The sequence below is a fragment of the Pagrus pagrus genome (genome assembly GCF_965226575.1).
Source record: "Pagrus pagrus genome assembly, chromosome: 16".
NCBI lineage: Eukaryota > Metazoa > Chordata > Actinopteri > Spariformes > Sparidae > Pagrus > Pagrus pagrus.
Window position 1 is genome coordinate 21397016 of NC_140200.1, and position 25144 is coordinate 21422159.

A 25144-nucleotide genomic window follows, 5' to 3' on the forward strand; every position below is an offset into this window, starting at 1 on the left:
GATATCTGTACTTCTACTCTAGTATGACTTTTGGTTACTTTTTACAACACTGGTGTGTGTGTCATCATCATGGCAAAATGTGTTCATAGAGCCACCTTATGTGGCTGGAACTAACACAGAAACAATTTTGAGTACCTTGACAAGTGTTTATATGTCTGTCTGTCCTTCTGTGAACAGATTTTGTCAGCCTGATAACGTCGCAGCAGTGTAAGATACAGTCATGAAACTTGTGTCATGAAACTTGTGTAACTTGTGTAGTCATTGGTCAGAACGTCAACAACATGTTGATGTGATCTCATTGCGAGATGGTCTCTAGTTATGTTTTCACCTACGTCTGTTGTTTTTGTTGGTTGGTTTGTCAGCGGAATTACACAAAAACTACTCAACATATTTCCACGAAACTTGGATAAGTTTTGGCCCCGAATAGACCTCATTAAGTTTTGGATCCCGATAAAGGAACAGATCAAGGATTTTTTTCTCACTTCCTTTAACATTGTGAGATAGGGCACATCTCAACATTTTTGTTAGTTACTCAGGGAATAATGCATGGATCTTGATCTTTCATCTTGATGACCTATGAGTGAATACAAAACGGGACTGTTGGGCCTTGGTGGAGGTATGTACTCTACTGAGTGCCGTCCTAGTATTCCAGATGTGCTTTATTGGCCCACACTGGGTGAATGATTTTTAATTCTTATTTTTTTCTCTTTTCCACTCTGTACTTATGGTTAAATATCTTTATATAAATAACAAAATTAACTCTTGTTTGGACATTTATTGTATCTTTGTGTTTGTTTATTGTCTATTTTATAATCCACATGCATTTTAATCAACTCACATTGTTATCAATTAAATGTTGTTCCTTCCACACCTTGTAGTTGACGGGTTATGTTAATTTAGATTGTTTTAACTGATTAACACAATGGTTTTGAGTCAAAGGGGCCTGAATGGTTGAAATGTATCTGTTTTTGTTCTATTTTTAATTCTGTCCTTGTTTACTCTGGTTTCTCCTGCCCTGCTTTATCCTACTTTTGGGGGCTTATTTTAGTCCACAGTGATTATGTAATATTCCCTCCTATTTTTTTATTTTTTTTTGCCTTTGTCAGAGGCTTTCACAATAATGATTGTCTGCATGTCTTTTTTTTATCATTCATCATTTGGTCAAGAAAATGCCTGAAACTGGTAAGATCAAGAATCAGTTTACTTGTTTTGTCTGAACAGTCCAAAGGAAGGATGCGTTTCCTTTGTGCCCAAATAGTTTTGTGGAATACATTTTATTCAGAAGACAAATGACTAATTGACTGTTTTTTTATGCCTAAACAAACTAAATAGTCTTTGTTTTCATGACTGAATAAACTGAATAAACAAACTGACCATAAAGGACAACACAGTTTCATACTGTTTTACTTTGTTTATATTTGGCGGACCCTGCCACCTTTCTAGCTTCTAAAAGCGTTTTGGGGACCTTATTTTCCCCTGAGGACAGCTTGTTTGTTCAGTTATGGAAAAAATAAATATTTTTAATACTTAAATACTACGAGTTTCAACAAATCGTCCACAGGCAACGCAGAGAGCCGGGGGTGGTGTCATGTTTCATGTCACATTACAATCTGCTCACATATGGCCAATAAAAAAGTGATAAATACACATAAATACTAGAATGCAGTTTGCAATTTTGGGGGTTTCTAAATTTTCCATAAGTCAAATCTCGGACTGTTTTACTCATATGTTAACAAAAATACACATGTAGTCAAATATTGAAGGCATTATTAATCATTAACAACTTGTTTAGTGTTAATCACCTTGAATATATCATTAGGTCATAATCTTGTGCTTTCATTTTTGATTGTTACGAACCCTTTCTTTTTTTGACATTGGATTACAGACTCTGCCTTTTAAGGAAGAGTTTAACCATTAGAAAGAATGTCTTTTCATACAACTGAGCTGTCTATGCAGTAGAAAGACAAATATTTTTGAAATTTAGAAAAAGGAAAAAGGGCGGTGTTATTTCCTGTTAGTTTATTCAGTTATGAAAAGGATAAATATTTCTGAGTGGATTAATACCTCATTGATACTGTAAATATTAAAATTCTGACTTTGAATTTCTTCTCCAAAACTACATAGTGCCCCTTTAAGTAGATTATGGGCACGGACATAGATGATCACTTTGACTATTCTGTTCGTTTCTATTCTATTCTCCTGTAGTGGAGCAGTGGTTGATGTCGGCAGGTGGAGCTCCACGCTCTCCCATTCAAACCTCCAGGAGGGTCCAGGACACCCTCAGAGAAACACACTGATTCACACACACAAACACACATGCACGCACGCACGCGCCCACGGCTGTCAGGCGTGTCAGAGAAGCGCTCGAGCCTCTGTGAGAGTTGAGAGTGTGTGAGAGAGAGAGCGCGCGCTCTGTAGCCAGTGTTTCACCGTCTGCGGGACCGGACACACTTGTGCGTGTGAGTTAGTGCGGGTCGGCGGGTCGGCGCGGTTCTTTCATTTGTTTTGTCGCTTCTCTAAAATGGGATTCTGACAGCAGCCGGGCTGCGGGCGCCGCCGGCTCCTCCTGACCGGAAAATGAAGCGTCTCTGTCGGAGGCTGGCGGTGGCCGTGGCGGTGCTGGTGTGGCTGGGGGCACTGGTTTACCTGCTGGTGCTGAGCCGGAGGAAGCTGCCGGAGCTCGGTACCGGAGCAGGGGGAGGAGGAGGTGGAGGAGTAGCGGGAGGCGGAGAGACAGCGAACAACCAGGTGAAGTAGAGACACTGCCACCTCCTCTGCTGTGTGTGTGTGTGTGTGTGTGTGTGTGTGTGTGTGTGTGAGCGACTTAAACTGAGTGTGTGTCCGAAAGAGAAATCGCTGATATCCCTGAGGGGACTTTGAGTGCGTCTGTGGAGTTCACTGCTGTCACGCTGCAGGCTGATCTTATATAGTAATCCCATCCTAACGCTGTATCCCGTGTTCAAGGAGTTTACAGTGACTAGTGGTTGGGTTTTGGTTGTTTTATTTACATCCCCGGTAGTGTGGCTGTGATGTCTGTTGAGTTTTCTCCCAAACCTTAAGGACAGTTTGTGATTCAGTGGTGAAAAAGTATATTAGAGTTCTTGAATGAATGCTACAAGAAAAGGAAAACTGTTTGAAACTGAGTGAAACCAAATCTAACCAATAAGCAGTAAAATGTAGGCTACTTAAGCAAGGGTGTCACTTTGTGTTGAAAAGTCATGGGGACATAAAAGCTGAAAAAACATCTTTCAAGTCTTCAACATTTTTTTTAACTTTAAGGTGGATAGGTATGTAGGCTAATATTATGTATCTATATTATCTATCATCTATATCTATATTATCCAGCGACAGATAACTGTTTCCCTGCACATATTGTACGCTGTTGCTTTGCCTTAGTATAGACCACTGTACATATCAGGTCCTTGGTTAAAATGTTTTTCATTTTTCACACCAGAAGTGGCAGCCGCAGCAAAGCATTCGTTCTCACTTGTTATTTACACTGTAAAAAAAAATAAGTTTACTTTAAAAATCGAGGAAACCCATTACCTCAAAATTACAAGGTAGGGAATCATTATTTTGAGCTGCTAAGGCTTTTCATCTTATTCAACATAAATTTAGTATTCTACTTTGCTTGGTAATTTCAAAGTATTTGATTTCCCTGTTTTTTTTAAAAGTAAGATAACTATCAGATTTTACAGTGTTTCTTGTTGCACGCTATAATTGAGAAGATTTCTAACATATTCTGCTTTTAAAAAGCGATGGGGACTAAACTGACCCTTTCAGAAAGTGGTGCGGAAATGTCCCCAGCATCGAAGTGTAAATGACACCTGCGGTATGCACACAAGAATAGTAAGGGAAGGATCAGTTGAAGTATGATATTCATTTGCTGTAGTCCTGGTGCAACTAATTGATAAGATATTTCAGACTTTTTTTTTTATGTTTTGAAGATTAATTCTAATATGAATCTGATTCAGTGGATTAAAAAGTACAATATTTCTTTCTGAAACTGAGGAAGTAAAGGTAAGAAATGTCACAAAATCCAAACATTAAATAACAAAAGGTGCCAAACTCTATAAGAACTCAATTCCGGTAAATATATTTATTTCATTTAGTTATTTCTCCCTTGTGTTTCTCACCCTAGCTTGCAGTGTAAACTAAATAGAATCTGCTTTATTTTCTGTGATATTTTACCTCCCCACCATCGCAGGTTATTTAAAGCTACAATATTCCTGCTCACAGTGGCTCTATAGATAATGATGTAATACTCTACTTGCATTTTTTTATTTCCTGTGATAATACTATACGTGCTATTCCTATAATACCCTAGAATAATATACCCACACATCCACTATAGCGGCTCTTATAATCGTATAAAATCATTATCAGATTGCTGTGGCTCCTTTGAAGATAATTAGGTTCATTTTCGACCCGGCTTGGTTCCTGCGCCCAGTGTGCTCCGCAGGATGTCTGTTATGCAAAAGACCTGCAGCATGTAAACTGTGGCTAGTGGGATAAATTGTATTGATCCTGCCTCTTTTACCTTGTTTTATTGAACTACCAGCACACACACATATGAACTAGAAATACCAGAACAGAATACATTTTTGAGAGACACTTCTCTGTTGGAATACTGTGAGATGAGAGGACATAAAAATGTAAAGTAGTCTAATGCATTACAGACACTATATGTTTTTATAGGGATATTGGATGATTATAACAAGAATCCATAAAGTCAGTCTTTGCAACTGTAGACATTATTAGTGTGTGAGGTTTCACATTAACAGCACAGTGAAGGTGAAGTACCCATGAAGGTCAGCAGCATGTTCTGCTGCCACTTATTTAGATAATGAAACTTAATTACAGAACAGAATCTGAGTTTATTTCTTTATTTTGAGTCCCTCTGCACTAAAGTAAAATTCTTCCCAGTTCAGAGTGCTTAACGGCATTAATTCAGTGAATATATCCAAGGCATCATGACAAAAGGTTTTTTAATGGAAAGACTGCTGTATAAAAGTGTGTGAGGGCTGCTGCATATTCAGCTCTTCGACCACACACCGAGACTCAGCAGTCTGTGTCGAAGTGACAAGTGTTTATGTAGACAACAGAAATACATAAAAGCTGCAAAGAGCTGCATATAAAACCTGATAAAATCAGCTCTTTGTATTCTTTGTGGTTTCCTCGAATATGTATATGCATGTTCTTGTATCATAACATTATTTTTTGTATTGATCAGCATGCCGTGGCCTCTGACCTCCCTGAGCTCCTTGTTACCAGTTGCTTGTAATGCAGTTGATCTAGAAACTGAAACTCACTCTGGTGTTCTTCTCATGAGCTGTTTTGTATCTGAGCATCAGTTAAAATACTAAAATGTGGAATGCAAATGCACAGCAGTCACTGACTGAAAGCTTTTAGAAAGGTCTAAGTACACAGCATGAACACACATTACTGTAAGATCACCTGCAGTAAAAAATACGTGTGTGTTTATGTAACATTCAGAGTTTGTGGTGGCTTTAGAGCTACAGATGCTTTAAAAGAATCTGTGGTGATTCCTTAACTGTTAGTCTCATACCAACATCTGGTAGAGGCTTCAATCTTCAGTGGCCTCATGAATCAATTATGATTCAGCTGTCAACAATTCTCAATGCATCTCAATGTATATATTTTTTTTATCATTTAGTATCAGAATGCAATGGTTACAATACAAAAATCTGCATCATTTCAATACCAGCATCTCTGTGACCCAACTCACTACATAAACATTACAAAAACAAAATATGAATCTGTCTACAGTGCATGACACGTATTCTGTTATCTACAAAAACAGTATTTTCACATAGCAGCTCTAACCCCTTGATTCCACTGGGCACGTCTCTGTTACCTTTTGTGTATGACGCTGTTTTGTTCCGTCCTCCATGCGACTTCATATCCAGCCGGGAGCGTTTCAGAAGTGGAGCGTCATGCCTGCCTTATGTTGTTGAGTTGATCAGACTGTGTTTATTTCAGCATTTCTCCTTGATTTCTTGGCTTCTACTGTGGTTGAGTAGGCTATGTAGTTAAATAATGTAGTTATTTGTCTGTCTAAGTGTCCCGTCCACTAAAGGCTACTACACCTGGCCCCATCGGCTGCCTGCACAGCAACTCCCCTGTAGTGGTTACACCTATTATGTAGTGGACTTTTCTGCTGCCCTCAGTGTTTCTGCCTTGCTCGTGTTATACCTATCTGTTCTGATGTTGTCTTTGTTGTCTTTGGTTTTGTTTGCATGATCTGACTGCCTCTGAATTTCCAAAATAATGAGAAAAAAGAGTGAATGTTGCAGTCTACTCAGAACTCATACATTTCAGAATTCTTACTAGAAAAAGGAAGATAAGATGATATTGAATATTAAAAACAATAGAAAGCAAGACAAAAATAGGGGGAGGAGGCAGGATTATGTGGACACTGCAGCAGTGTCACCTCACCGTCGGAGAGAATAGAAAGCAAGAAAGTGCAGCTGGTGTCTGTGTATCGATACTACGGAAAAGGGTATTGAAACGGTTTTAAATATTCAGAATCAATATGTATCGATATTTTGACATTTTTGACTCAAGCTGTATTTCAGTTACTGCTCCTCTTAATATGGAGTATTAGCACGTGATTTACTAATCAACACTAAACATAAAGTATAGCTGAGAATGATGGGAATTTCATTAGTCTTGTGGGTATGTATTCATAAACCTAAGGATTGGAATGATTACAAAAATTAACTGATGATGGATGTGCGGAAATTTGACTCTAAGATGCATCGCAATGGGGACGTGGAAGATTGTGCATCGTCGATAAAGTTATAAAAGTTATTTGGCATGTTCTCCCTGTGTCAGCATGGGTTCTCTCCCGGTACTCAGGCTTTCTTTCCACAATCCAAAAGACATTCAAAAACTTAGGTTACTCTAAATTGTCCATAGGTGTAAATGTGATCCTGAATGGTTGTTTGTCCCTGTATGTCAGCCCTGTGATGAACTGATGACTTATCCAGGGTGTACCCCAACATCGCCCAATGTTAGCTGGGCTCTGCTCCAGCACCGTCGTGACCCTGAAGAGCATAAGCAATTTCAGATGATCGATGGATGTTTGCAATTTTGGTGAAACTCAGCATAACTTGCCGAAACCAGAGAATCCAGGCAGGGAAAGTATGATAATTATGTGTCAACAAAGCTCATAAGACATCAACAATCCTCAAAGAAGAGCCCCACTTTGTCTTTATTTTGAGGCTTGCCTTAAATTTCTTTGAGTAGGAGGTGTTTTTCAAATGGAGGATAATTCAGTCATTGAAGCTTAATCTGCTGTTGCTCTCATTGTAAGTTGACCGGATAAGATCCTCTGCTAAATGCCTCAGATCTGAAATTTGAAATGTAATTAAAGTACTTTAGTAGAAGGGGTATAAACAGCTGCAGCCACTTAGCTGATCAGGAGGAGAAGAAGAAGAAGAAGAAGAAGAAGAAGAAGAAGAAGAAGAAGAAGAAAGACTGTCTTGTCGTGTGTCGACTTGTTCTGTGAGATGTGAGCCTACAAGCGAACGAGAGAGAGCAAGGGGGGGTAGTATCATTTTCAAGTCAGGGCACACATGCTGTAACACACCTCGGCTAACACCCGTGCCAGAAACAGAGCTGCCAACTTAATCCTACAGTTTTTCACACCCAGTGTAAAACTGTAGGATCTGTCAGCAGCTAGCGGCCGCCTTGTTTCATCATTACCAAGGACACAGTCTGTTCCTCTCATAAAAAAAGAAAACTAAATTGGGCTGCTTCTGTTGCACTGGTATATTATTCCAACACGAGTTAAAACAGGATCAAGGATTGATACAGTTTTGATTGATACACATTTGAACAAAAAGTCTCTCTAAAAAACATGAAAGGTGTGTCTGCTGAGCTGAACTTAACCCTTTAATATCTAATATCTTGACACTTTTAATGTCAACACAGCATGAAGAAGATGAATACCTGCAGTGACAGAAGAGGGCATTAAAACATAGCAGCCATTGTGCCTGAACAGGCAGATGTAAACAATACAATTTTACAGACCTCCTGGTCTGCATGGACACTAAAATGTAATCAGAAGCATCTCATTACATTTGCTCTTTTTCTGCTCTGGAGAGTCTTACTTTCAGCTGGTTTACATGTTGTTATTGACAGTGTTGTGTGTACTAACATTAACGCTACTGTAAAATTATGGAAAATAATTAAAATATTTGGTGTATGTACACACACAGAGTGTAGAACAGAACCATGTATCTGCTTAGTATGTCCTTATTCAACCTGCACCACTCCAACCTTTGGGTTGTTTTCACAGCAATAAAAACTGATGTCATCTACTGTAGGTTTCAAGTAATAACAGTGACAACAAGTGCTTGTTTGCAGTGTTGTGCCGTGTTCAATCCAAACGTGAAGAAAATATTCAAATTGCATTACTCGCGCAAGTTTGATTGCAGGGTTAACCATTTTTAATTGCGTCTACTCGCGCGAGTAAAGCAAATAAAAATAACCCCAACAGTATGAACCCAAAACGAAGAGATTTCTCTGTGATCTGACTGCAGTGAATCTATCAGAAGGATGCCAAAATAACAACATCATAATGCTGTTTTGTAAAAAGCCTGAATTCATGCTTCATCAGGTCTGTCGGCCAGATGACAAGCAAACAACTTTTAAAATGCTTGTTTCCTGAATGGAGTTCGGATCAGATGTGTTATCATACAGCTCTGGGTGTCCGCAAACGGCCGAGATTAGTGATTATTATCCTATCCTCCATTGTTGTTGTCGTTCAATGTCTGGAAATCAGCAGCCCGAACGTCATCACGTCAGTGTGAATGTCAACGCTGGTGTCACGGGAAATTTAGCTTAAGTTCAGTATTTTTAACTCGCGATTGAAGTGATGACATGAAAAATCGTGTCAAGTTAGCATTTGCGTCTAATCGTGTATTATCAATGACTTTAATCTATTTTGCACAAAAAGTTTGTGTCACTTTTGGTCTGAACACAGCATTAATATGTTCTGCATACAAGACTGATGGGTGACCAAATAATACTAATGAGCTCCAGTCAATAAAAAGTCCCTGTTGTACATTCTTGTTTTTGTCCTGTTTCCACGGCATTTTAAAGAACATTAAGAGCCGGTGGACTAAAACTGTAACCGACTGAGAAGTTAATGCTTTGTTCGAGGTGCCATACATTGCATGAAACGAGACAAGACAGTTTTTTTTCTTTGTTCTTTATAATGTATTGATTCATAACTTATCAGAAAAAGGTTCTCCACAATTTTTTTCATGCTCTTTATGACTAGTTTGGAGGTTTAACACATTATATTGAAACTGCTGGCTACCAATGCTTTTTGCTGTGTGAGTGAATGCTGCACACACATTTTTGCAGTCGTGAGGCTTTTGTTTGACATTCAGCACTGCAAGCTCAACCCTGATAGTTCTTGGCTCATTATGAAGTTCACCTTTGAGGCGGTGACTTCTGGAGGGCAAGAGAGCTGCAACGATGAGTTGATTCATTGATCAGTTGATCAAAGAAAATAACTGACAACTGTTTTAATCATCAATTGATTGTTACAGTCATTTTTTAAATATAAAGGTCAAATATCTGCTGGTTTCAGCTTCTCATATCTAAGGATGTCCTGCTTTTCTTTGTCATGTATGACAGTAAATGAGGATTCTTTAGCTTTGGGACTGTTGTTTGGACAAAAGAAGCTATTTGAAGATGTCACTTTGGGCTCTGGGAAATTGTCATGAGCATTTCCACAATTTTTTGACAATTTGTAAAATAAAAATGATTTGATAAATTGTGAAAATAATCAGCAGATTTCACGATAATGAAAATAATAGTTGCTACCCTGGCTGGATCTATGGCCCAAAACCCCAAACAGGAACAGGTTCAGGTGGTGAAAATGCATGTTAAACTTGTGAGATTCTAAAAGGTTAATGATAATGGTCAAAATGGAGGACAAATCACTTGGTAGACCTTTATCCTGTAGGCTAGAAAAAAACTCTTAATCATACTTGCATGTTAGCAGAGGTAATGACATTTAGAAAGGCAAGGTTTTGATCCAGACACCAGCATATGTTCCTGCGATTATGCATACTTGCATGTAATCAGATGTTGTTTACATGGGCTCTTACCCTCATTATTGGCCTAATTACAGTATAATCACATTATTAATGTGCATGTAAATGCAGCGTGTGGTTGTGTCGGACAGCTTGCAGGTGCGAATGTGCAGAGGTGTGTAGATGTGAAGCTCACAAACCCTCCAGTATGTTAAAAAAAACAATCAGCAGGTAGTTATTTTTCCTCTGAAGGATTCTGTGTATAAGCTACATGTGTCTGACTGCTATAAAAAAAATTCCCTCTTCAGCTCTGAATATAAGCAGTGTTTTTTGTGTGTGAGTGTGAGCCAGGGCGGAGGATGTGTGTTAGTTTTGTCAGCAGTACTTGTGCCACGGTGCGCTATTCAAATGCTAATGCAGAATTCCCATTCCTCACAGGATTAGCCTGCACTTCTGTTTACCTAGCACGACTACTTCCTGTACAAGGCATGGTACTCCTGTTTGCGCGCGCGCACACACACACGCAGAAACACTTATGCAGGATCACACCCTCATCTGCATGTGCACACATGAAAAATGGTATTTCTCGCACAAAAGCGAGAACACACACACAGACACACACATTGAGAGATCCTTTGAAGCAGCTTGGTTGGAGTGTGCTTGTGTCCTCAGGCAGGTTGGCAGGGGATCTTTATGGAGTTTCTGCCTTCAGAAGTCCAAACATGAGAGGAAACAATCTGTTGGTCCGTTGAATACTGAAGGACTCTCTGCCTCTCTCTCTCTCTCTCTGACTGTAATGGATGAATGTCCGCCGTCCCAGGGCAGGTGTTTGATCAGATTTAAAGCAAGATGAGCTGCTGATATAACACCACATAATTACAGTTATTACAGCTGACTACTGTGAAGATTCTGCCCCTAAGTAATCAGAACATTGTTACCAAATCATTTAATATGTCTCAGCTTATAGTTAAGTTTCATTTGTGGCTGACCGGCACCAATGCTACCTGACACATTGAAAACACACCCTGGCTGACTATGCTCTCTATAAATGCACAGCTCCTCAAGGTCACTTTAACCTGTGCAAATTCATCAAACCAGCCAAATGATGCCTATAATGGGTATCACTGTGACACTGACTCCAAATTCCATACGTATTTATTCAAAGTGGAAACAACTTCCTCCCCCCTCCAGTGTTTCCAAGTGGTATTATCGTTGGTGCCACTGATGCAAAGACAGCTGGATCACTTTCTCTTTTCCTCAGAGTTGCAACTACCAACAACACAGGATGAAACATGAATGTGTTCATTCATTTAGTCAATAATGAAAACTTGAAAGCAGACAGAAATTTTGCAAGGCGTTGAAGCTGGTTTTGTACTGGCCAAACTGTGTAATTTCATTGTCACGTGACACACTATGGCCCAAAAAGACTTCTTCCCATAAGCTTACATTGTGAAAGAAGCCTTTCATAGGAATGAACAGGGCTCCACCTCCACAGTGTGTCCAGATTTATTGTAACGTCCTCGGTCTAGCCGAATCCCCAGTCAGCCTTAATTTTCCCGGGAGGTTTCCTACCCATTTGAAGACTTGCATAGAATTGAAAAGCATAGTGAAAAAGAGGTTTATGGGAACCAATTTAAACACTGATGGGGTCATAATTCTATAGTTGTTACATTATGCAATCAACTTCATTCAGAATGATAAATTAAAGCAAAAATCTTTATTGCCAGTCTAAATTGACAAAGTTTCAATGGCAGTTGTTTGACGGGATTGAAATGTCTATTTAAAAAAACTGGTTGTTGGTGTTTTTTTCCTCCTGCTGAGCTGATTCGACTGATGGGCTTGACATATTTGGGCCGGATTAGTGCACATTTTCAGGTTCAGATCTGCGCTGCTCTATAATATGAGGTATTTCTTCTGAACATGACAATTTACTGTAAAAAAAAAACCACAATACAATGTAGTACATACTGATGATTTTGTCCTTTCGTCTACACACAGACATATGTGCAACACACAAAGTTAGAACCTTCTGTGACTTGACAGCTTGTGTTAGATTTAACAGATTGGGCCGTGTGTTACATACATATTCATAGAGGTTTTGAAGAAAAAAATATGTAAGTGTGAATATTTATCAGTCCCCAGTTTGTCTGGTTCTGAAGTTTTTATTTTTGATTTTGCATTTTGTCTTCATGTTTCTGCTTATTAAGGAATTGCTTGCCCATTGATCATTATGTGTTGAGTGTGTTCTTTATCAGTGGCCGATCATTTAAAGATTTTATTATTTATCATTTTTTTAGTTCGTTATAATACGTTGAATTGAAATGAATATAAACCTGGACCTCATTCACATTTAAATAAAGTCATGTAGTCTGAAGTTGGCTGGTTGACAGAGAGTTGAAAACTAAGATCTCTCACTCTGTCCAATATCTTTTCTATATTTCCTTCCCTGTATGTGTCAGTGTGAATAACAGAGAATCACACAAGGTGACTTTATGGATTTTTTTAAAATTTTATATATACAACCGCGTGGACAGTTCTCTTAACTCATGTATCTTTATTGCAACTTTCTTTGCAGCTGAATCACTTCTTCCATTTCTTCGTTTGGTCTCAGTTTCTCTCTCCCTCCTTTCTCGAGGAAACAAGATCGATGCTTCAATCTGTGTGCTCGCCTTGTGTATCACAACGCCCAATCGCTCCACAATGTCACAAGGCAAACACACACACAATACCCCTCAATACACATTTACACACACATTTACACACACTGCAGGCACACGCGCAGTTGAAATTATTCATTTCCCCGTCATATGAAATGCAGTTATTGTTCCTTTCTCCTTCCCTCTCCCTATCAGGAGGTATTCACATGGACAAGAGGAGAGGGAAATGAGTTTTCAGAGCGGCTATAACCAGCTCCCAGGGAGGGAATAATAATAATAATGTTTTATATGAGGCTCTGTGTACAGCAGGGCCCACAGGTTGGCTAACTAGACTGGCCTCTGGCACCGGGGGCCTCATTTGTGAAACACGCTGGGGAAATGAACCCGTTTGTGGTTCAACAGCTACAGGGGCTGATAAATCACAAAAGTCACCTGCCAGTTTTGCTCTTTTGGCAGCCAGAGTACATCAGTTTGTTACATGCCAGACTCAATAATTTAATAGCTGAATTTTACACAATGTGATTGATATAATATGTAAGAATTCTGCCTTCGTTGTTGAAAAAACAACTGGACCTTTGCTATATATTTTGTTAAGTTGTGTACTTATTATTGCAAATGTTTCAACAATGTTCAAACCCAGAGAAACCTGTCATTTAATCAAGGTAACAGTGTGTTTCATTTGGTCGCTTGTTGCTATAACTTCTGGGAGAGAGTCAGAGAGTGAGGAAGGAAGTCAGTGACCGAGGCTAAATGGGGCATGAATACAACTTTAAAACATTGCCTATTCTATAAACATTTTACCTGAGTCACATCAGACAGATTTCAATCAGCAATGGTGGTTGTTTGAGCGTGGGATTGCGTTACTTGCACGAGTGTTTACGGATAATGTACAGCTAGCGAGCAATGGCACGCACAGTGTATGTGTGTGTGTGTGTGTGTGTGTGTGTACTCATTGAACTCACCACTGACTAGGGGTGTTGCGATATAATGATATCCATGATATTGTGTTAATAATACACATATTATAATAATGTGTAAGTAATCCAGTCTTTTGATTATGAGATTATCTTGTTGCCTGTTCAGTAGTCATTCAGTGTCATTTTGTATGCTTTTTCTTACAATTATGGTTACAGACTAATTACAGGCAGTTCTTGTAGCTGTTGTACGCCAAATTCAAAAGAACTAAAACACTACCAGGAATCTGACTGAAGTTTGCTGTCAGTCACCAAGGGCCTGATCAAAACATTGTGAGATTTTTGTAAAATATATTTCAGTATTGATAAAACACAGCAAAGGTAAATGGAGTTAAGGCAAAAATGGGAAATGTCGCCCGCGCCCCTGGTGGATGATAATGTAATTAATTATATTTATGCTTTTCCTTTTTCCTGTAAATAGTTCTCTTACTCTTGTGATTAACACAATAATTTTAAATCAGCTCAATTCCGAGGCTTTGTGTAATTAATTTTCTCAAAAGTAATAAATACAGCAACTTCTGATCAACCAATATCAATTTCAGGCTTATTTAACAGTTTATGGTTAATCTCACTCATCCCACTTTGGGTTTAAGCCCCACTCCGATTATAGAAACAGCGCATCCCTGATTATAACATAAGAAAGCAAATGCAACAGATGTTCAAGGCATCTTGCTGAAGTGAATTTGCAGCTCTTGTCCCTGTTTAGGCTTTTGAACAGTGAGTGCAGCATTATGCAGAAGCACCCTGCAGTCTGAAGGTCAGAAGTCTGAGGTTAGCAGACAGCAGGTAGAGCTACATGTTGTGTTGGTAGAGAGGTGCTCATTGAGGAGATGACAGATACGTATGTGAGGAGTTTTAGACACCATCTCCAGTGATGTCTTGTTTTGCTCCTCTGTGGCATTCAGCTAAATGAACAGTTGCTCTGATATCATACACAGACAGGCAATTTGCAATCACCGTGCCGTTCCTGCATTAAGAAGCGTGTTCCTCACAAAAGCACAAGAAAGTATGTTTTGCATTTTTCCCCCTGCTCATCCCTTCCTCCTTTATAAATGATTCAGACGATTCAGAATAAAAACAGCAAGAATCAGCATAAATGGGATTTTTTAAAGTTGAGGATGCGGCATAATCAAGCATCTTTGACTGCAAAATTACCCAAGTATACCGTGTGTACGTGTGTCTCATATGTACACACACACACACACACACACACACAGATAAACAGGCATGGAAGGACTGAAAGCAGCTGATAAGTGTAGCTTTAGGACGGCCTCATCCAGTGTCAATAAATCACAGCTGTACGTGTGTTGACATGACATTCATGCATATTTCATTTATATTATATTGATATCAGTGTCATATGAGTTCATCAGTTTGTGTGCTGCTTTGTGAGTGTGTGTCTCACCTTGGGCTACACACATACACACACACACACACACACACACACATTTTGATTTTGTAAATGACAAGCATTCACTGGAAATGAGCTGTCAGTGACAAGACATGCACTGCTCTGTCACGCTACACCACGCATGCCTTTACACTAGTGTGTGTGTGTGTTTGAAAGAGGGATAAAGAATATGTTACCATGAGTTTTAGTAACCAGCTCACTGCCACATTTCCACAGTGACCAGATTTTCAAAAAGCGGGTTTAAGGATGAAGAAGAACCAGGTTAACACAGCTGCTGAAGAAACCTGATTTCTGGGTATTGGAGACACTTAAATAGGTTTCTAGCAGGGCTTTAACAGAGCGTATGTGTAAGATTAAGTCTTCAGACAGGTGTAGTGGTTCAACCTTGTATCGAAAAAAATAAATAAATCCAAAACTCTAAAAGTGCAGTAACCCAGTGGAAAAACTGTTGCTACGGATACCTGCAATTTAATATACCTTGGTCATACGTTTAGAATTGCATTTAAGCTGTTGACAGAGTATAGCTTCCAAAAAATGATGCAAAAATATTACAGATGAAATTGTAATTTCAAGCTGACACACTACAACTTGATTCAGCAGACTGAAACTGATAATTTATGTTCCCAGTTTGAATTAAAATACTGAAACAGAAAATAAGGTCTTTTGACACAGAAACAACAGTCAATGTGGGCAGTTTACACTGGATACATTTTTGACCGGTCTGGTCGGTGATTGAATTTAAACACCGGCGATTGTTTATGTCAGATTCAGGGTCAGCGTCGGCCTTCTCAGTTCGGTATTTTCAATAAAGAGCAAATAATATCCACAAGATGTTAATTCCACGTCTTTGTCGAATGATCAAAAGACCTCTATAAGGGGCCAGAATAAAAGTTTCTAATACTATTGGTGTCCAGGTGATTCCCCTCACAGGGTTCAAAATGAAAGTCATTTTAGACACACCTTCAACTTGTATTACAGACATCCAAAGGACAGCTTATTGTGGTTCAAATTGAAGTTTTTTATACCATATTTTCACACCATGTTTTGGTCATCAAACCTTCATCAGGTAGGTATTTTTTCCAAGGTTGGATGAGCAAAACATGGTATTCAATAAAAGTGATTCTAGTGAAGGCAGTGTACCTGCTCATAAGCAACTGTGCCAAATGATCACATTCTGTTTTATTGATGTTTTGCACAGCGTTCCAACTGAATACCACATTATCACTTGTGCATAAGTCATGAACATTCAAAAGACATATGTCACAAAAAGTTGCTAGTGTTACTGACTGGTCTTCCTGACAATTTTACAACAGAGTTGTTGCAGGAAGACGAAGGTAGAAACGTGAGTCAGAGTTGGGAGAGGAGTTTGGAGTTCATCCTAAGGCCGGCAAGAATTCCAAAGTCATGGTCATTTAGCTGATTCAACAATGTAAAGGAGGCAACAACTGTAACAACAGCTCATCTCATGTGAGATTTCAGAGCGAGAATTCTGTGTGAAACTTTTGTTTGTGGTTACAAAACGGATCTTAATTTTTACCAAAAAGCCCAATATCTGTAGCAGTCGTTTCCGTAATGTTGTCAGACACTGAGAACTACAACCTCAACCTGACAGTGGCAAAACAAGCACTTTTAGTGGACGTTACTTTAACGCTTGTAGTAGCCTCAAGAGGATTATATTGCAGTCATTGTAGCCATGCAATGGCTGCCTGCTGAGGCGATCTGCTGGACAAGTTCCAAATTTTGGTCATTTAAACACCAAAATATGTCAATTTAAGGCCCAGGTTTAATTATGGGAATTCCCCTCTAATGAGTTGAGAGGTTCGAAGTGTCAGGTTTGAGCTATCAGGAGAGGTTTGAGGAAGATGCTAATGAAACAGGAAATACCATGTTTTGACAGCTAGCTCGATCGCTTGATACAGAATATGTCCTGATTGAGCATCTTTGACTTTTGTATGAGTTCAATCAGAGTATTAACAAGTAGTAACAAGTAATCTTTGAGGCCATGGTGTAAATAACGCTGCTACACCTACAATATTAGTGTCTTAGGGAATATATTTGGTTATTGGCCAGTTCCATTTCAACGCCCCCTCCTGCCTTAAACCTGATTCCTGCCAGTAACCTGGTTGCTTTTGTGAATGCCAACATAGTCAAAGAGAGGAAAGGATAATGTGCGTGTGGGAGGCAAAGGGAGTGAGTATGTGAATAGGGCTGTCACTGTCTACTGCCATTTGTGTGTGTGTGTGTGTGTGTGTGTGTGTGCTGGTGCGAAAATTGTAATTCTCACCTTGATGCATGTAGGATTAAGCCATCAATCTAGTTTATAGAGAGTGGAGGGTAAAGTGAGGATAAAGAGAGTGAGGGAGAAAGATAACAGAGAGGGAGAGGGGGGAGAACCAATGGAAAAACTGAGAGCAGGATATCGAAAAACATAGACAGAAAGGAGGATAGAAAAGAAGAGAGAAAAAGAATATGAGATTGAGAGAGAGTAAAGGAGACAAAGAACAGGAGTGGCGGTCCAAAAGGAGAGTGTGATGCAAGATGAGAATGAAAAGGAGAAAGAAGAAAAAAATGGATAAGACAAAAAATGAAAATATATCGAGAGGTTGAGGTAGGAGAGAGACTTAAAGAAAAAATAGACAACACACACACACACACACAAACACACACAAACATGCACACAGACACAAGGACAACAACAGTGAGGCGACAGGGAGCAAATGAACTGGTTTAAAGCAGACAGAGTACAAGCTGTTTTCACTGTCGCCAGTCATTTGTGCCCAATGTGTCATTTCTCTGCTCAGTGCCAGTTACAGCCAGCTTCTTCTGTCACTGCCTCCGTGTTAGCTCAAACTAATATCAATACTACACTGCTACACAACTGCATGGTGGGCTTAAGTACTGAGGTGGAACATAAAGAGTCACTTAGCAGAGGACAACTCCCCACGATTCTCTAACTTAGTGAGTTCAAGCCTTCAGCTGTGTCTTTTCATGGTTATCCCACTTTGATTCACAGTGCTGATAAGCAGGGGAAATGGAAGACCTGGATGTAGTGGATCTTTCTGCCAGAGCACAGATGCTAGTAGATCCATTTGTACCCAATGAGGTTGATATGCCACAAAGTAAGGGTATTGAATCACATAAGAATCTCGATTCTTAGCTGTGACAATTAAGAATCGATTCACAAATGTCAAAAATCGATTTTCTGAATCTTAATAGCGTGATGATGACGGAACGAAATCGAGGATCAATTTGAATCGAAAATTAATTGTAAAACGAGCCGGCCACCCAAGAACCAGTCATGAGATTGCCCAATATTTACTATCTATTTAATCACAATCGCAATCCATTAACTAGATTTCAATCCTTTTTCTCAATTTGGAAATATTCTATGGAATATAGTCAGACTTGAATTACCCTGAGCTTCTACATTTGCACCATTAAAACACAATATTGCATTCATGCTTCTCATCCACCATGCTGCTAGCTAGGGCTGCATGATTTTTTTTAACCCTACGATATATATTGCGATATGAAAAAATACAGGAATTTTCATCAGATGACCTTAATAGCACTTTATGTTATGCTGCACTGCTGCTATCCTGTGGACAATTAACCTGCACTGATCTTACCTCTTTTTGTGAATGTTACGGTATGGCTTCTGTCTGTGTTTTAGAGATATTCTTATTGTTATCTTTTATTGCTTGCTTTTATTGTGCTGGGACCAGAGTACATGTTTCGTTCTATCATGTGTGAACGTGAATTGAATGACAATAAACAAACCTTTGAACCTTTTGAGCTCTCCGTCTTAAAATGGAACATTCTAGCTTCATAATTACATTAAGTAACTAACAATGAGTGATAAACAGATTATTCAACCTTTTATTCAACAACTGAAATCTTTTACAGCAAAACTAAACATCTTTCTTTATATCAAAAATGAGTTAAAAAAATAATAAGAGCAGCTCTACATCAGATTCCTTGTTTTGTAAATAGTAGAAAATAAGTAAACAAGCTTTAACAAATTTGTCGTACTGAGCTGTGTGGTAACGACTTTAATGGTCAAACAAATTAGTTATGTTACCTCTCGATGTGGCAACAGATGCAAGGCACTGTCGACACAGAACACGTATTTGGTCAATATCAATGTTGTTACCAGCGACTCACTCCATGTGCAGGGGCGTGGTCTGCTTCGGCACACTGAATAAGAACTAATGTGATTGGTTGATGTGTCAGGTACCCTTGAAATTAGATGAGTTCATTTGCGTCCTACATCGCAGGCCCTGCGATGTGACTATTGTGCACACGTACATCGCGATGACGATGCTCAAGCGATATATCGTGCAGCTCTACTGCTAGCCATAACTCACATTGCAATATTTACAATACGTCACCACAGGAAGTAATTCTTCAAATCAGCATAGCCCACTCTATTGGTTTGTTCTCATACGCACATCTGCTCAACAATGTGAAGTTTAGAAACAGCAGAAAGAGGACATTAGATACCACAGTCTCTACAAATCAAGATTGATTGCAATCTAACATAATAAGATCACCCACTCCTACCACCAAAACAAGACAGTTGACAGCTTTGATGTGTTGACTAAATAATTTTTTAATTTCGATTTTTGGCCATCTTCCAACAAAACACATTTTTCTCTCAGACTTCCTTGCTAAGGTTTAGAGAAACTACAGAGTCTACTAGGAAAAGGAAACTAGTAGTCGGATCAAATAGGTCGTACACAAACTCCCAGATCAGCAATTTTATTGACTTGAAAATGAGCACACCTTCAATTTCCCTCACTACTTGCTTGCTGATAGCTTTCGGTATACTATAGTGACTAAAATGTCTTAATAACTGATAGATATGGTAACTTCAATTAAATAAGACCTATGGTTGAGCCATCTGTACCAACCTCATATCATGTTGGCACTGAGATAAATATTTATTTATTTGAGACCAAGTCTTTCCTTATCGGGAGCATAATTTCAATAATCACGGTGTATGGCTGTGCAATCCTGCCAAGCTTTTGTCTTACACCATGTCCTAACAGCAAACGAGCACCCTACTACACCCTAACTCGTGTTGCATCACGCAATATCGGACTCTCTGTCCACACTGAACTTCTGTTACATCATGTAAACAAGCTACGAACCTCTCAGCTGTGTGCTTGAGATCAGACTACAGACTACTCTAGTAAAAATGTGGCTGAGTATTTGCTATTTTAAATTTCTACTTTCTTAAAAGATAATATACTCTACATATTCTTTTGTGATATTTAGATGTTTCTTTACTGGAAATGACATACAATATAGCCAACAGCAAGCAGGGAGATTTTTTTGTTTTTACCAAAAAAAATTCAAGCTCCCTGGAGATGTCCAGCCAACTGCCACCTTATTTAGGTTTTTGTTATTAAATGTTGAGGTGACGTATGGATAACTCTTCATTACATTTCAACTTCATTAATCCACTGTTTTTTGTCCATGATGCAACACACTTTCTACATGAGAAACTTGAAAAAAAAAGGAAACAGAGTGTCTTCCAAAAGTTCAGCTCGAAATCTGCCCCCGGTTGTGCAGTGCAATCGAATAGATTTTTCGCTGACGCTTGCTCATCTTGCATTCAGTTAGGACACGTTGTTACTGCATTTGTGTTTATTGTTTTGGTATTTTCCAGGTCTTTAAGTGTGGTATCGAGTGTCAGAGTGTGTGAACGTCCATGTTTTTCATCTACCTAGATGAAAGAGAAGCCTGAAGATGATCGTCTCAGTCTTTGGGACTTAAGTCTAGTTGTCACGTCTGCAGCTCTGCCTCTTGTAATCTCTGAATAACTGACGCTTATTCCAAACTCATGGTGTTCCAAAGCCGTCAGCTTCCCTAACCCAGAAAACAGAGTGTGTTATTTCTGTATTGATTGCTGTTGCTGTAGATGCCATCAACACCATCGCACTTCCTTGCTGTCTGTGTTGTAGTTGCTATTGTTGTTGGGGCTAATAGCAGATATATCCTCTCCATTAGCAGTTAATCTCCCTGCCAAGAGCGTGAAGAAAGCAATATTACCAGGAGGATTTAAACGAGCGCTCCTCTATCTTCTCCTTCCTCCTCCTCCTCTTCTTCCTCCTCCTGCTCAACTCCCCTCTGAAAACTCAAATCTTTCACTTCTTCCTCGGCAACAAAGACACACACACACACACACACACACACACACACACACACATACACACACACACACACACACACACAAACAATATTGTGTATTACCCAACTGGCCCTGCTGCTTGTGGCCAATAAAGAAGGGGATTAGATTGAAAGCTCTAAACTCTGCAAACACCTCCAACACACACACACACACACACACACACACACACTCACACTCACACTCACACTCACACACACACACACAGACACAGACACAGACACACATACACACACACACAAACACAGAAAGCATTTAATAATGATTCTGTGTGTGTGTGTGTTGTTGTGACGACATCCTTTAGTGTGTGTGAGAGTGTGTTTTCACAGAGAGGGCGTACTTATTAGTTTTTATTACATCTCCTGTTCGCTGTTTGATAACCGTGTAAAACAGGTGCACTGTGTGTATATATGTGTGTGTGTGTGTGTGCGTCACTGCTGTTTCAACGTGATATTAATTTCATTTCTCCGTGTTACCTTGGTTGAAATTTTGAAAATATATTTTCTTTGAGGGAGGCTCGATGCAAAGCAAAGGTGAAAGAGAGGGTGAGAGGATGTGTATCTGGGTTTTTGTGTGTGTGTGTGTGTGAGAGAGAGAGAGAGAGAGAGAGAGAGAGAGAGAGAAAGTAAGAGCAAGAGAGAGGAGGAGACAGAGATATAGAAGAGAAGAATGACCACATTTCGTATTTTGTCGCTTCTCTTAGGTGTGTTTTTATTCATGGCTTTTGCAGAGGGTAAATTATTGCTCTGCTTCCAGACTGCTTGCTCTGCAGTGTTTGCTAAGCATCCCCCACCACAACACACACGCAGTCCTAGGCATTTATATTCACCAGTGAAGGTAGGTTTCGTGGGAGAAGGTAAGGAATTTTGAACAGCTGTGATTGGATAAACAGTTTCCCAGTCGGTCCACCGGGATGTATGTATGGATTAGAGAGCGAGCGAGAAGGGGAGAGAGAGCAGTGATATCCAATGGCAACAACAGCACCTGAATTGTTGATGTGGTGTTATTTTGTTAAAGGAGCAAAAAAAAGTGGTGAATGCAACAGTGTTTTGCATTAACAGATGTTAACCAGCTTTGAACACAGAGACCAAAATATTGATTACATTCACCCGCAACGCAGAAAGTGATGTGATGTTCATATAGAACAAGGAAGGTGCATAATTATGGGGGCTGGTGGATGAGTGTAAGTGTTTGTGTTCGGTCTTCAATTCCAACACAGGATTTCTGCCCACATTCCTTCTATGTGCACAAAGTGCTAAAAAATGCAAGTCAAAGCATGAAACTCAGTTAGTTTTGCTTGAATTTAAAAAGCGATTTTGTTTCATGGATGGCTGTGATCGACTAGTTGCATTACTGCAACACAACAAAGAGTAGAAACACAATTTTTTTATGAAGCCACAAAGAGCTGAGCTTTGAAAGCAAAGCTGCCTCTAAAGCGTTTTTTGTTTGTTTTTAATTTTAAAGGTAGTCAATGTGGACTGGTGCTTTGACCTGCTGTTGGCATTATATCCTAATTTTAACCAAAGGCCTAGATGTGTCATTATTGGATTTAGTACTTACCAAATCTTTAACAATATTTAATTCCTTTCCTGAATACTGAATAGAGTCTCCAATCTGATTTGACTTTGAGTTTGAGGTCACAATTTGATTTGATTTGATTTGATTTTTTATTCAAAATATTTCTTTCTAAACACAGATGGCTAGACTATCCCATCTGGATTTGTATAATCAACATATCATTGGTGCCCATTCTTAATTTAAAAGGTAATTTACACTATGCTTGACTTTGTCCTGGTGGCTTGTTGCAGGTAAGGGTTAGTATGTACTGAAAATAAAGATTCCACAAAAAAATACCACCTGTCAGGGTTTTCAACAATAAACAAGATAGACATTTAGTTTGTCACAAATTTTGGTTTCTCAAATTTGTCCAGAGTTGACCTTTTTTCCGAAACAAATCAATACAGGATCTCTTAAAACAAAATGAAACCCAACTTCTCTAACTTTGTCAGACTTACTTCTGGTACCAGTCGGTTGATCATCTTCGTGCACACAGGTGTCTGGTAGTGCAGCTGCAGACTAACAGTAAGCTAGCTGTGTTGTCTGTGAAATGTTTTTTTCTTCGGATGCACGAAAGAGGGCCAGGGTGTATAGAATAAAAATACTCTGAGAATTGCTGATCCTACTTTTCATAAGCAGAAACTTGAAAACTCATTTCGATTTAGAATCAAACCGAGAGCTGAGTGGTTATCCAAAAATCCTGCACATTGCAGAGGCTATTTGCACTTTGCATTATTTGTGGTTGTTTTCAACATCTGCTCACCTCAGAGTGGATTATCCTGTTTATAAAATTGCCTCTTGCCAGAAATATCAGTTTGACCTGCTAGGGGCCCATCAGGCAAAAATGAGCTCTGGGTGGTGGTGAAGCTGATATTGGTGGTGAAAATTTTGGAGATATATGTTACCCCCGAAAAAATATTATTAGGTAACAGAAAATAATGATACATCCAGTAATATAGTAAATATAGAAATAGTATGCATTATAAATACTTAATTAATGGCAATAACAGTCTTTTACAGAGTTACTGACAATATTTCAGTGTTGTTTTCAACAGAAGTTTAGTAATGTATACTACATTATTTCAACTTACAGTACATCAGTAGTTTATAATCATATTGCAGCGTGTAGTACTTCATTCTGAGACGTCTCGTGTGTGTGTGTGTGTGTGTGTGTGTGTGTGTGTGTGTGTGTGTGTGTGTGTGTGAATAGTAAAATCTGTACAAGGTAACTTTTAAATTACATCCCATCTGTCACCTCATACATATACATGCAGAAACACACACACACACACACACACACACACACACACACACAAACATGCACACACAGAGACACACACGCACAAACACACACGCACAACTGAGCAGCCTTGGTTGTTTTTCTCTACAGTTTTGAGCTCAGTTGAACAGAGACAGGAAGCTTTGCAGAGCTGCAGAGAAAAATACTTTAAATTCAAGGAGAATTCAAGATGTAAACACCTACAAACATATTCTTTCATTCTCTCTATTACTAACCCTTCTCTGCACTGCTCTCTCACACTCTCCGTATGCTTTATGGTGGATGCTTTTATCCCCGACTCTTCGCTGTACCATGAATATGCGATGTGATCCTATCTCAATCTCTGTGGGGAAATTGTGCCTTGTCTCTGCTCTGCCGCCTCCAAGGGGGGGTCAGAGGTCAGAGGTCAAGCTCCAGCTACTACTTGGAGCTGGTACTGATTCAGTGCCTTGCTTAACAGCACTTACAGCTGGACTGCAACTGTCCTGGTGTAGGAAGGTTTAGGTTTTTTGTGTGCTTCTCTTTCAATTAAGGCTATCCATAATAGTATAATATAGTCACATGATAAGTGTGTGTGTGTGTGTGTGTGTGTGTGTGTGTGTGTGTGTGTGAGGACCAACACATTGTCACACCCAACTTGTCAAATACAGCAGCTTGGTCAGTGGCCAAACTATGAAGCTCTGCCTACCCCTCCGATGTCAGTTTTGGCACAAAACTACCTAGTTAGGGTAAGGCATTAATGCTATGGGTTAGGTTTAGGCGCAAAAATGACTTGGTTAGGTTTAGGCACAAAAACTACTCAATTAGGTTTAGGCACAAAAGCTACTCGGTTAGGTTAAGGCACAAGAGCTACTCGGTTAGGTTTAGGTTTTTATACTACTGCACTACAGGGGTTCTATAGGGGTAACTATAGCATCAAAATTTAAATTGTGACCAGGCTGCAGTTTTTAACACATTGGGAGTGAAAAGGGGCTTGTATAAACACAACAATTAAGGT

At 39.2% G+C, this 25144-nt stretch overlaps 1 protein-coding gene across 3 annotated transcripts in view; it reads left to right on the top strand.

Annotated features, from left to right (window-relative positions):
- galnt14 (UDP-N-acetyl-alpha-D-galactosamine:polypeptide N-acetylgalactosaminyltransferase 14 (GalNAc-T14)) overlaps positions 1-25144 on the top strand; it is a 194687-nt gene that overhangs the window by 3568 nt on the left and 165975 nt on the right. Inside the window, exon 1 of one of the 3 annotated variants that reach the window (XM_084378394.1) lies at positions 2286-2748. The exons of the other annotated variants lie outside the window; for them this stretch is intronic. Within the exon in view, the coding sequence (XP_084234520.1) occupies positions 2578-2748 (171 nt within the window). The 5' untranslated portion in view covers positions 2286-2577. Of the gene's footprint in view, positions 1-2285; positions 2749-25144 lie in introns of those variants that run through there. 3 annotated transcript variants of the gene reach the window in all.